The sequence below is a fragment of the Nannobrachium achirus genome, assembly GCF_963921795.1.
Source record: "Nannobrachium achirus genome assembly, chromosome: 17".
NCBI lineage: Eukaryota > Metazoa > Chordata > Actinopteri > Myctophiformes > Myctophidae > Nannobrachium > Nannobrachium achirus.
The window spans coordinates 62,599,330-62,613,257 of record NC_137824.1 but is presented as its reverse complement, the minus strand read 5'-3'; the positions used below and the strand labels follow the sequence as shown (position 1 = coordinate 62,613,257).

The following is a 13,928-nucleotide window of genomic DNA, read 5'->3' as shown; positions in this document are numbered from 1 at the left end:
CAAGGGAAATTCAGTATTTTTACCCCAACCCAGCTGATTCACTGCCCACAAGGAGCATGTGAGCAACTAGGGGTTAAGAGTCTTGCTCAGGGACACACATCCACATTGCTACCCTGGCCTGGAATCGAACCTGTGACAACCAGGGGCTCTGGCCTGGAATCGAACCTGTGACAACCAGGGGCTCTGGTTCCCCAGGCGGGCTCCCTAACCCTAGGGCTACACCAAAATGACGGCGTCGTGCCGGCGTCAAAAAATGAACCGGGGCGAATTTGAGCGTCCGACGCCAACGTTGACGTCGGCAGTGGAGCACCCTTCATTAATTAAAACGGGAGCGTTCCCAGCGCTGACGTTGACGCTCGACGCGCCCGGTGGAGCCGGGGGGTAACCATTCAGCTATGGAATGGAACCTGGGTTATAGGTAAAAACACAAATCGGCCTGTTATAGCGCCACCATGAGGCTGATTTGAAAAGAAAAGTGGCATTTTGATGGCCAAAATGCAAAAACCTCCTATCTAGGAGGACAACAGGCTGTGCTGCACATAGTCAGTCTGTCTGCAAGATCCTTCTGTCCTCATTTAGTAAAAAAAATGTCAAGTGAAAATAGAACCCTGATGTTCAGTTTCAGAGGCAAAAAGCTCCAAACCTCCTAATCTACATTGCCTTGTTGATCACTAATGATTGGTGTCGGGTGGTGAAACTTTTACCACAGAGTTGATAGAAGATGTTAATGGTAATTGCAAACGTCAGGTCGCAGTTACTATCAAAACCTCGACCAACTGTCCGTCTGTCACACTTTTATCCTGCTCATATCTCCGCAACCGTTGCCCCGATCCATGCCAGATTTTGCACACACAGTCCTTGCCTGCCCAACCCCAACCTCCACCACCATCAATTCACACATGGCCCTCTTCTAGCGCCACCATGAGGCCGATTCTTGAAAAACACATTTTTGCACACTGCTCCTACAGATTGTGGCCTAAAATCACAAAAAGCAGGTGTGCATTTCATAAAGGATGTAAAACTATATAATAATAATAAGGGTAATAATAATAGTAGTAATAATAGTTACCAGGTGTGTGTCCTTGCGTTACATAACAGATGTAAAACCATATAATAATAATAATATTAATAATATTAGTTACCAGCTGTGTGTCCTTGCGTTACATAACAGATGTAAAACCATATAATTACCAGCTGTGTCCTTGCGTTACATAACAGATGTAAAACCATATAATAATAATAATAATAATATTAATAATATTAGTTACCAGCTGTGTGTCCTTGCGTTACATAACAGATGTAAAACCATATAATAATAATAATAATAATATTAGTTACCAGCTGTGTGTCCTTGCGTTACATAACAGATGTAAAACTCTGCAGCTTTCAGCAGGTATTTATGAAGCAGACTGGAAGGCAGACGCATGTCAGGGTTGTTCATGATGAGAGGAAGGACGTCACATACTGTAAATAAATATAATGTTTAATTAACAGTTAATTATAATAATATTAATAACAACAACAGGGTTGTTCATGACTAGAAAGTCGGCCGGCTACGCCGGCCTCCCCTCTAGGTCGTCGCGTTGCGTCTATAGGAGTAAATATTCGTCGAAAACAAATCCCTGAGGTACAGGGTGGCCACGATCTGATGGTTTTTTTGAGAAAAAAAATGTTTTTGAGAAAAAAAATGTTTTTTGAGAAAAAAAAGTTTTTTGAGAAAAAAAGTTTTTTGAGAAAAAGTTTTTTGAGAAAAAAAATAATTTAGAGAAAAAAAATTTGAGAAAAAAAAATGTTTTGAGAAAAAAAAATTGAGAAAAAAAATTTTTTAGAAAAAAAAAAATTTTAGAAAAAAAAATCTCTAAAATTTTGAGAAAAAAAACTTTTGAGAAAAAAAGTTTTTTGAGAAAAAAAGTTTTTTGAGAAAAAAAGAATTTGAGAAAAAAGAATTTTGAGAAAAAAAAATTGAGAAAAAAGAATTTTTCTAAAAAAAATTTTTTAGAGAAAAACATTTTTTGAGAAAAAAAAATGTTTGAGAAAAAAAATTTGGAAAAAAATAAATAAAAAATAAAACGTATTGGTGATGCGATGACGTGGTGTATACGGATGTTACTGCGATTGAGGTGAAAGAGAAAAGTGGAAAGTTGTGAGCTAACTATTAGCTATTTTTGTGTGTGTGTGTGTGTGTGTGTTCTGGCTACACCCCCCTCGGTTGAAATTGGATCCGCCGGTCCCATAGCTGGGAATACGAGCCAATGGACGGCGGTCACCATGGCAACGGGGGGCCAGTAGTGGCGTTTCCATAAACGTATTCGAATTAGGGAAGCGTATTATCAGAAATACGCATTAAGACAAAGCGAATTTAGCATGTTTCCATTTGCGGGTGTCATTCGAATTAGCGACGTCGCAAGAGTTGATCGGGCTGATTTTTATCAGACCGAACCTGAGCACTGCACCGTCTGACTGCTGTGACTCGGTCGCTGTCTAGTAGTGGGAAGAAGGTGTTATCATCATCATGGCCCCACATAACTTTTAAATACAATTGGCGACGAGTCTCTTACGAAATTGGCAAGAGTTCCTCTCAATACATAAAGCTACCGGTTCACCGGGAAAACCGCGGTCGCGTCGCTGCAGTTGCACAGTGCAAGTTTTAGCGTCCTCTGGAAGGTCAGGTGGCCGATCTGCAAGCTCTCAACGCGGCGCGGAGACGTGGATGCGAGCTGCTGCTGTGCCTGTGAGCTTGTAGATTGGGCACGTCAGGCACGCAACACCGTGGGATGAGGAAGGGTTCGCTCGCCACCGATGGCTTGAGGTGAAAACGGGAGGAATTTACACATGGTCCGTGTCACTCCGTGTGTAACAAACAACAGGTTTGTTTTGTGGGCTAACGCTATACCATGGACAAAGCGGCAGGGGATGAGGAAATGGACCTAGAACGTCATCATCTATTCGCATGTATTGTCTGACCCGTTTCCATTCACTTAAGCGCATTTAGTTTATTCGATAAAGGCTCAAAATCCTCCTCCTCCAAGCGGATAACTTTTTTTGCGGATAATGAAAGTTTATTCGCATTTTGAAGTGTTTCCATAAAAACATTTTGCGATTAAGCCGTTAATGCGCAAAAAGTGGCTTTATGGAAACGCCACTAATGATAGAGTTATGGGCGGTTTTATTCCCTACGCTCTACCGACATCTGCTCTAGCTATGAGTTGAAGTGGAGGCGAAATGGGCGTGTATGGGCTTGGAAGTGGGATGCGGCTCTAAGAAAAATTTAATAGTAGATGAGAGGAAGGACGTCACATACTGTAAATAAATATAATGTTTAATTAACAGTTAATTATAATAATATTAATAACAACAACATGTCAGGGTTGTTTATGATGAGAGGAAGGACATCACATACTGTAAATAAATATAATGTTTAATTAACAGTTAATTATAATAATATTAATAACAACATGGCAGGGTTGTTTATGATGAGAGGAAGGACGTCACATACACTGTAAATAAAAATAATGTTTAATTAACAGTTAATTATAATAATATTAATAACAACAACATGTCAGGGTTGTTTATGATGAGAGGAAGGACGTCACATACTGTAAATAAAAATAATGTTTAATTAACAGTTAATTATAATAATATTAATAACAACAACATGTCAGGGTCAGGGTTGTGTTAACTCCATAGACACATACAAAACAGAAAAAGTACAAAACTATGGCACCCCTCTTTAATGTTGATGATTTGAGCCACATGTGAATGTATTGATCTGCTGATGTTCAATAAAACAACTGAGTGAGAAGAGAGGTGAGGTCTCTGTTTGTTTCATTATATTTATGATGTGTTAGTTTGTGTTCTCACACAGACTGTTCTTTAGGTTAAGTTAAAGGCCCAGTTCACCTCTGGGACAACCAGATATTATTTTATTGTTGTTTGGGACACGATCAACACAGTTATTTTTTGTGTTCAATCTGTGTTTTGAGATATTTTAGTATTTCAGCATGAATGATGATGCATTTTGCATCATATGATGCAGCATGATGAGTTGTTGATCTTGAACACTTTAGGTTAAGTTAATTTAAGTTAAGGTTAAACTGACCAAACAGTTTTCTGAAGCAGTTGACAGGAGAGTCCAAGTTCTCTGAGATCTCTGCTTCCAACAAGGTCTCTCCAAGATTCACCTGAAAACACAAACAAGCAGAGAGACAGCGTAGCGTCTCAGTAAACTATAGGATCATAGAACGCAGAGAGACAGCGTAGCGTCTCAGTAAACTATAGGATCATAGAACGCAGAGAGACAGCGTAGCGTCTCAGTAAACTATAGGATCATAGAACGCAGAGAGACAGCGTAGCGTCTCAGTAAACTATAGGATCATAGAACGCAGAGAGACAGCGAAGCGTCTCAGTAAACTATAGGATCGTAGAATGCAGAGAGACAGTACATATAACTACACAGGTATAAATACTTGGGTATAAATACTCAGCTATAAATACTCTGGTATAAATACTTACTCCATGCTGGACGACGGACTCGGGGAAGCGTTTGAGGAGCAGTAACAACATCTCAGCTTTCTCCAAGGTGTTGAAACATTGTTCTGTCGCTTTAAGAAGCATCTCACACTGAACTCTGCCCGGCAACGTCTCAAACACTCCTGTTAAACAATACACAAACACAACTACACACATCAGCGTCTCAAACACTCCAGTTAAACAATACACAAACACAACTACACACATCAGCGTCTCAAACACTCCAGTTAAACAATACACAAACACAACTACACACATCAGCGTCTCACACACTTCTGTTAAACAATACACAAACACAACTACACACATCAATGTCTCAAACACTCCTGTTCAACAATACACAAACACAACTACACACATCAGCGTCTCAAACACTCCTGTTCAACAATACACAAACACAACTACACACATCAACGTCTCAAACACTCCTGTTCAACAATACACAAACACAACTACACAATGCAATCTCTCAAACACTCCTGTTAAACAATACACAAACACAACTACACACATCAGCGTCTCAAACACTCCTGTTCAACAATACACAAACACAACTACACACATCAATGTCTCACACACTCGTGTTAAACAACACACAACAGAACAACACATCATGTCACGGTGAGGACATCATGTCACAGTGATGTCACAGTGATGACGCGTATCAAACAGAGTGAACTGTCCCTTTAACAACACATTGACGTCAATGTAAAATACACTGGGGGGGGGGGGGTAACTAACATGTTCTAATCAGTTTAATTCTAATTGAGAATAATTTAAGTTAGAAGCACCGTCACAGTTAGACAGAAAACTAAGAGATAACTTTAATCCTAATTGATAATCAACAGATAAAAATGTAACCTAAATGATAATCAAACTCACACATTTTCAAGATGGCTGCGTTTCTGACTATATCACTTTGCTGTGGCTGTAAATCTCCCTCATTTTGATATAAAATAAATAACATGTTCTGGGGGCATTCATAAGTTATAATAAATATGACGTAAATTAAAAACAGATCTTATAAGAAAGCAGCATGTTTGTCCAAGTGATATAATAACATATATAAGAACATATATAAGAACATATATAGGAACATATAAGAACATATATAAGAACATAATAAGAACATATATAACTAGAAGCAGTGCTCTTCCGAGCACAGGTCTCCACCAGGCCACACAAATCGGCCTGTTATAGCGCCACCATGAGGCTGATTTAAAAAATGTGGGGCAGAGGTTCTGAATTAGCATCCAGGGAGTGTGTGTGCTCAGTTTGGCAGCGATCGGGCCAACGGCGCCGGAGATTAGCTGGTAACAACCAGGCCACACAAATCGGCCTGTTATAGCGCCACCATGAGGCTGATTTGAAAAATGTGGGGCAGAGGTTCTAGATTGGCATCCAGGGAGTGTGTGTGCTCAGTTTGGCAGCGATCGGGCCAACGGTGACTGAGATTAGCTGCTCACAAACTGCGAGGACGCACGGACGCACGGACGCACGCACGGACGCACGGACGGACGGACGGACGGAGGGGAAAACATATTCTCCCTCAGCCTTCGGCTGGTGGAGACAATAACATATATAACTAGAAGCAGTGCTCTTCCGAGCACAGGTCTCCACCAGGCCACACAAATCGGCCTGTTATAGCGCCACCATGAGGCTGATTTAAAAAATGTGGGGCAGAGGTTCTGAATTAGCATCCAGGGAGTGTGTGTGCTCAGTTTGGCAGCGATCGGGCCAACGGCGCCGGAGATTAGCTGGTAACAACCAGGCCACACAAATCGGCCTGTTATAGCGCCACCATGAGGCTGATTTGAAAAATGTGGGGCAGAGGTTCTAGATTGGCATCCAGGGAGTGTGTGTGCTCAGTTTGGCAGCGATCGGGCCAACGGTGACTGAGATTAGCTGCTCACAAACTGCGAGGACGGACGGACGCACGGACGCACGCACGGACGCACGCACGGACGCACGGACGGACGGACGGAGGGGAAAACATACTCTCCCTCAGCCTTCGGCTGGTGGAGACAATAACATATATAGGAACATATATAAGAACATATATAAGAACATAATAAGAACATAACCAGTAAGACTCCCTAATCGGGAGATAAGCGACCGTTGGTCGCTTATCTCCACAAATATCACAGCCTCCACCTCTCACGTCATACGGGCAGCCATAGTTACACCTGGAATGTTGAATCTCCATATATGGAGATAACCTACCCATCACACAAAGTCTGACCTCACCAGCCCATACCTGGGCATGGACGACTTATATCTCCATATACGGAGATGGCCATATATGGAGATACGATGACATCACAGAGTCCACAGCTGATGATGTGGCGTGATGTCATACAATACACAAACAAGCCCTATATAAAGGGGCAATTCTCACCAGGGAAGAGAGCATTCCCCACTAGCTGAGTATCTTAAGATGGTTGGATGTGATGATAAGCCACAAATAGGCCAAAAGTTTGTTTTACCAATTATCAAGAATACGGGCAGTTGACAGTTTGCCATTGTTACTCATTGAAGTTGAATCTCCATCTGAATCCCTTTTATGCCCATATATGGAGATCCCTGCTCTGAGTATCTGACATCACTAATCCCTTTTATGCCCATATATGGAGATCCCTGCTCTGAGTATCTGACATCACTAATCCCTTTTATGCCCATATACAGTATGGAGATCCCTAACAGAATCCATTTTATGCCCATATATGGAGATACCTGCTCTGAGTATCTGACATCACTGTGATGTCACCTGTTTATGCCTAAATATGGAGATCCCTGCTCTGAGTATCTGACATCACTGCGATCTCACCTGTGATGTCACAGTGACACATCACCTCAGTATCTGTGATGTCACAGTGACACATCACCTCAGTATCAGGCGTTACACGTATACATTGAGCAGGGCAAAGGTGTGACGTGTGTGACGGACGGACGGACGGACGGACGGCCGGTGGAGGTTTTCATACTAAACTGCGACCTTACGGTCGCAATAAGAACATATATAAGAACATATATAAGAACATCATAAGAACATATATAAGAACATATATAAGAACATATATAAGAACATAATAATCCATACATGGAGATCCCTGTCTGAACCAGCCACACATGCAGTATATGGGCTGTCTTCCTCCATATTTGGGCATTCCCATATGAAGTCCTGTTACATATGGGCTTAATATTGATGACATCAGGGATCTTCATATATGGCCATAAAGGGGTTCTGTTAGAGTGGTTCCCATGACATCACAGTTATGTCAAAGCGTGATGTCAGAGCGGCAAACCCATAGACCATAAAAAAGTGTAAACAGACTAAACAGACCTTGTAAAAAAGCAGAGTGTTTGTCCAGACAGTCTATAAGTGATATTTAATAACATATACATGTATTACATATTAAATATTAAATATGATATTAAACAGACAGTCTATAAGTGGTATTTAATAACATATTCATATATTAAATATTAAATATAATATTAAACAGACCTTGTAGAAAGGCAGAGTGTTTGTCCAGACAGTCTATAAGTGGTATTTAATATTAAATATTAAATATAATATTAAACAGACCTTGTAGGAAGGCAGAGTGTTTGTCCAGACAGTCTATAAGTGGTAGTTAATATTAAATATTAAATATGATATTAAACAGACCTTGTAGGAAGGCAGAGTGTTTGTCCAGACAGTCTATAAGTGATATTTAATAACAAAATATTCATATATTAAATATTAAATATAATATTAAACAGACCTTAAAGCAGAGTGTTTGTCCAGACAGTCTATAAGTGGTATTTAATATTAAATATTAAATATAATATTAAACAGACAGTCTATAAGTGATATTTAATAACATATTCATATATTAAATATTAAATATAATATTAAACAGACAGTCTATAAGTGGTATTTAATAACATATTCATATATTAAATATTAAATATAATATTAAACTGACCTTGTAAGAAAGCAGAGTGTTTGTCCAGACAGTCTATAAGTGGTATTAAATATTAAATATTAAATATAATATTTAACAGACCTTGTAGGAAAGCAGAGTGTTTGTCCAGACAGTCTATAAGTGGTATTTAATAACATATTCATATATTAAATATTAAATATAATATTAAACAGACCTTGCAGGAAGGCAGAGTGTTTGTCCAGACAGTCTATAAGTGGTATTAAATATTAAATATTAAATACAATATTAAACAGACCTTGTAGGAAGGCAGAGTGTTTGTCCAGACAGTCTATAAGTGGTATTAAATATTAAATATAATATTAAACAGACCTTGTAGGAAGGCAGAGTGTTTGTCCAGACAGTCTATAAGTGGTATTTAATATTAAATATAATATTAAACAGACCTTGTAGGAAAGCAGAGTGTTTGTCCAGACAGTCTATAAGTGGTATTAAATATTAAATATAATATTAAACAGACCTTGTAGGAAGGCAGAGTGTTTGTCCAGACAGTCTATAAGTGGTATTTAATAACATATTCATATATTAAATATTACATATAATATTAAACAGAGCTTGCAGGAAGGCAGAGTGTTTGTCCAGACAGTCTATAAGTGGTATTAAATATTAAATATTAAATATAATATTAAACAGACCTTGTAGGAAAGCAGAGCGTTTGTCCAGACAGTCTATAAGTGGTATTAAATATTAAATATAATATTAAACAGAGCTTGCAGGAAGGCAGAGTGTTTGTCCAGACAGTCTATAAGTGGTATTAAATATTAAATATTAAATATAATATTAAACAGACCTTGTAAGAAAGCAGAGTGTTTATCCAGACAGTCTTGTCTCAGAGCAGAAGTGATCACAGCGATTTCTCTCCAAACGACCGGCTGGTCTGGGAAGCTGAGGAACCTGAAACATATTATTTAATATTCATAAACCATATATCATCTTCATCATTATGTATCTATACTATCTAATATAAACCTCCAAACTTGAATATAAATAAATATATGAATAAATATAAAGTTAAATATAAGTGTATGAACCTGAGATATGAATGCGTATCATGCATTATTTAATATAAACCTGAGACATTATTTTATTTATAATGGATTAATAAATCTACTCACATGTCATACAGCAGTCGGCCTGCAGGGGCAGTCCTCTCTGCGTTCCGTTCAATCATGTACATCTCATACTGAAACAATACAAATAAATAAACTCAATATAATCATGTACATTTCATACTGAAACGATACAAATAAATAAACTCAATATAATCATGTACATTTCATACTGAAACGATACAAATAAACAAACTCAATATAATCATGTACATTTCATACTGAAACGATACAAATAAATAAACTCAATATAATCATGTACATTTCATACTGAAACAATACAAATAAATAAATCAATATAATCATGTACATTTCATACTGAAACGATACAAATAAATAAATCAATATAATCATGTACATTTCATACTGAAACGATACAAATAAACAAACTCAATATAATCATGTACATTTCATACTGAAACGATACAAATAAATAAATCAATATAATCATGTACATTTCATACTGAAACGATACAAATAAATAAATCAATATAATCATGTACATTTCATACTGAAACGATACAAATAAACAAACCCAATATAATCATGTACATTTCATACTGAAACGATACAAATAAACAAACTCAATATAATCATGTACATTTCATACTGAAACGATACAAATAAACTCAATATAATCATGTACATTTCATACTGAAACGATACAAATAAACAAACTCAATATAATCATGTACATTTCATACTGAAACGATACAAATAAACTCAATATAATCATGTACATTTCATATTGAAACGATACAAATAAATAAATCAATATAATCATGTACATCTCATACTGAAAACATAGGAATAAATAAACTCTTTAGTTCATATTGACAGCCAGTCAGCCAGAGCAGGAGTTTCCCCAGATATTAATTAATGAGATTTACTTCAAAACAATCCAGAATCGGATCACCTCTCCGGGGTTTCCAAGTACCTCCGGTCTGGGACGGCACCGGAACCGGATCTGCATTTTTGGAGGCGAACATAACCGGTTTTCGGTTTCCTGATCCTGTTTTGGTTTGCTTACTGTTGGAAGCTCAGATTAACATGGGTTTTCTTTTTTTTCTTTTTTTTTTACACGATACGTGCACCATCGTGCACGATGGACACGCACACACGCTGCGTAAAAGGTAAGAAAACCATGGCAATACGGAATTAGGATGAAATGTTTAACCCTAAAATAAATCATGACACATAAATAATAAATAATAAGGGAAGCGTGTTTTCAATGAGTCTGACAATAATAGTCACCAGTCTAACGGTAGGGTGTTACACCAGATGTGGGTACCTGTATATTGATGTCGCTAGGGTAGAGGGTTCTGGTAACTGTATATTGAAGTCGCTAGGACAGGGTTCCCCAATTAGTTTTCCCCAAGTGCAAAATTATGTCTAGAGTACCAAGCCGCGGGCCATTGGCCGCCTATTGGGGAACCACCAGATGTATACCTGTATGTTGAAGTCGCTAGGGTAGAGGGTTATGGTACCTGTATATTGAAGTCGCTAGGGTAAAGGGTTATGGTACCTGTATGTTGAAGTCGCTAGGGTAAAGGGTTATGGTACCTGTATATTGAAGTCGCTAGGGTAAAGGGTCCTAGCAGTGATCAACCAGGCCTTGGCAGGGTGTTACACCAGATGTAGTTACCTGTATATTGAAGTCGCTAGGGTAAAGGGTCCTAGCAGTGATCAACCAGGCCTTGGCAGCACATGGATCTTCTGACACCAGATCTCTGGCTCGTTTCACCAGGAACTCACAGTCCTTCTGGGCAGACATGATGTTCTATAGATCTACTCCTCTGACTCCTCCTGGGTCCTAGAGAGACAGGCACCACATTTAGTGGACTAAACTTCATGTTAGTGTTTTTATGACTTATTTATACTTAGGGTTAGAATGTCTGTGATCTTACATACAGCACTTGTATGTCTACGTGTATACTGTGTATTCGTGTGTACGTGTGTTAGGTATTTTGTTATGGTTTGTATCATCTTTTTATCAATTCATATTGATGACCAACTGACCACCTGACCCTTATACAGCTTGTGACTGTGCCATGCTTTAATGTCATGTACCAAACCCACAAGGTCTCTGTCTGGTAGAAATGAGGCCTTATCTACTGCCATGGAGCCTGTACCCACAAGGTCTCTGTCTGGTAGAAATGAGGCCTTATCTACTGCCATGGAGCCTGTACCCACAAGGTCTCTGTCTGGTAGAAATGAGGCCTTATCTACTGCCATGGAGCCTGTACCTAAAACAATGATAATTGTTTTGGTTTATAAGGCTCAGCCTGGTGTCGTGCAGACACCAGCGAAGGAAACTATGAATCTTTGTCTTGTCATTCGGGGAAACATCCTATGAACTGTTGAAACGTCATCCATTGACTGACCAAATGATCATACTTATACTCATGTCAAAACATAATTTGTCAGAGAGAGCACGAACCATTGATTATTCTGTTGTACCTTTGTCTTGAATTCTCTCTCTCCAGTAAACATTCCATTCTCACTCTGATCACTCTCCTGTCTTATTTCTTTGTGATGGATTATTGTATCTCATAGGGGAATAAGAAGGTGTAATATTTCTATCAATGTGTTTATTCCAAATACACAGCCATAGATGGGTCCTACTGCGTACGTACGTTTGTGCTTCACTAAAGAGGTTTTTATATATTCAGTCCAGCTCTCATTCTGGACTGAATGTCGTCCATGTAAACTCCTGGAAAAGTGGAGATATTTTACTAAACTCACGTTTTCTGCCAGAACTTTCAAAGGGATATGAAACTAGAGAGCAATGTTTCTCAACCTTTTTTTCTGCATGGGCACACTTTTCATGTCCCAAGAATCCATGGTCACACCAACATAATACGGAGGTGTAAATATCCTCACTGTCGGGAAGAAACCTTGTATCTCCAAGTTTCAAATGTGTACGTTTCTTCACAAAGTAAAGCCCTGCTTCATCATACAAGGCTGTCGCACAACAGTAGTGAAAACAGCAGATCTACAAGCACACAACGCCTCGCACCGCGAGCCGTTGTGTGCTTGTAGATCGGCAGTTGTCACTAGTTTAAATCATTTTTAAAATGATAAATACAATACTGGCTTTCAAGCAGTTTCAAGGGGCACACTTGACCCTTCTCAGGGGCACACCAAAGGTACCCAGGACCAGTGGTTGAGAAACACTGCTATAGAGGACAATATCTGTCTCCAAGTCTAAGGAGTTGATTATTGGTTGAGTTTCACACACATCAGATTATCTGCTCACCGCTACGCAGTAGGACCCATCTATGGCTGTGTATTTGGAATGAACACACAGTGTTATAAGTATGTAAGATCACAGACATTCTAATCTAGGGCTTTGTGATGAAAATAGCCGATCTACAAGCTCACACAAACTGTTAAAATATTCAATCAATGAAAAGAAAATATAGGATAGCAGATAAACAATGTCTAAACAACATGATGTCTAAATAACATTACATTAAACTATAGGATAGCATTTGATTGATTGATTGATTGATTGAATAATCAGTTAAAGCACAGAACAGATACAGGGTCTATGGCTTGTTGACATTGAGGTCTTTAGTACTCAATTCAAAGAGTCAATGAACCTCGCATCGTCTAAACAACATTATTTACATTTTGTAGTGATTGTAAAACATAAAACAGTAAACGGTTTATAAATTTAACAACAGGTTAACCTACAGATGATACTCAAATGCAAGTGAATTCTACTAATTTTATATAATATTTATACTTATATACTTATATACTTGTATTAATACTTGAGTTAAAAGAACAATAAAATAAGAATACCTCTGGATTGTTGATTCTTCTTGTGGATTAAAGATGTAATATTTAATTACATTTCATACAGGTTGTAACCGTAGCTCTAAACTTCCTACATCAATAACCACGTGTTAAATGTATGTGTTTTTAATGGTTATTAAAATAAAGGTGCTTAATTAGTTATTAAACGTGGATGTTTGTTTTGAAGTAAAACAAAAACATCTTTTCATTTAGCGCTTCCACTGAAGAGCCGGCGCACACTAACTACGTCACAGCCATGCGTGTAAGACATAAGGTAATTTATTTCCCGGAATTAAGTTGCCTGGTTAATAAACCAGACCGAACACAACAGCACCCCCTGGCGGTGTGTGTGATAGAGTCTGGTTTATTAACCAGGCAATGAATGAAGCTGAAAGACAAAACAATCCTGAATATCAAGCTGGACTACACAACTGTAGTTCTCACGTTTTAACCCTGGACTACACAACTGTAGTTCTTATTATTCTATTCTATTATA

General features: G+C 38.3%; 1 protein-coding gene across 3 annotated transcripts in view; it reads right to left on the bottom strand.

Annotated features, from left to right (window-relative positions):
* Positions 1–13,637, bottom strand: part of ints10 (integrator complex subunit 10) — a 43,040-nt gene extending 29,403 nt beyond the window's left edge. For 2 of the 3 annotated variants that reach the window (XM_080745498.1, XM_080745499.1), the window contains exons 1-7: positions 13,439–13,637; positions 11,274–11,441; positions 9,635–9,702; positions 9,310–9,413; positions 4,513–4,652; positions 4,100–4,181; positions 1,339–1,464 (exon numbers count right to left, since the gene is read on the bottom strand). In XM_080745498.1, coding sequence (XP_080601624.1) covers positions 1,339–1,464; positions 4,100–4,181; positions 4,513–4,652; positions 9,310–9,413; positions 9,635–9,702; positions 11,274–11,402 — 649 coding nt within the window. In that variant the 5' untranslated portion in view covers positions 11,403–11,441; positions 13,439–13,637. Of the gene's footprint in view, positions 1–1,338; positions 1,465–4,099; positions 4,182–4,512; positions 4,653–8,501; positions 8,518–9,309; positions 9,414–9,634; positions 9,703–11,273; positions 11,442–13,438 lie in introns of those variants that run through there. The other variant, XM_080745500.1, reaches the window with a different exon arrangement.
* Positions 13,638–13,928: the final 291 nt, after the last annotated feature.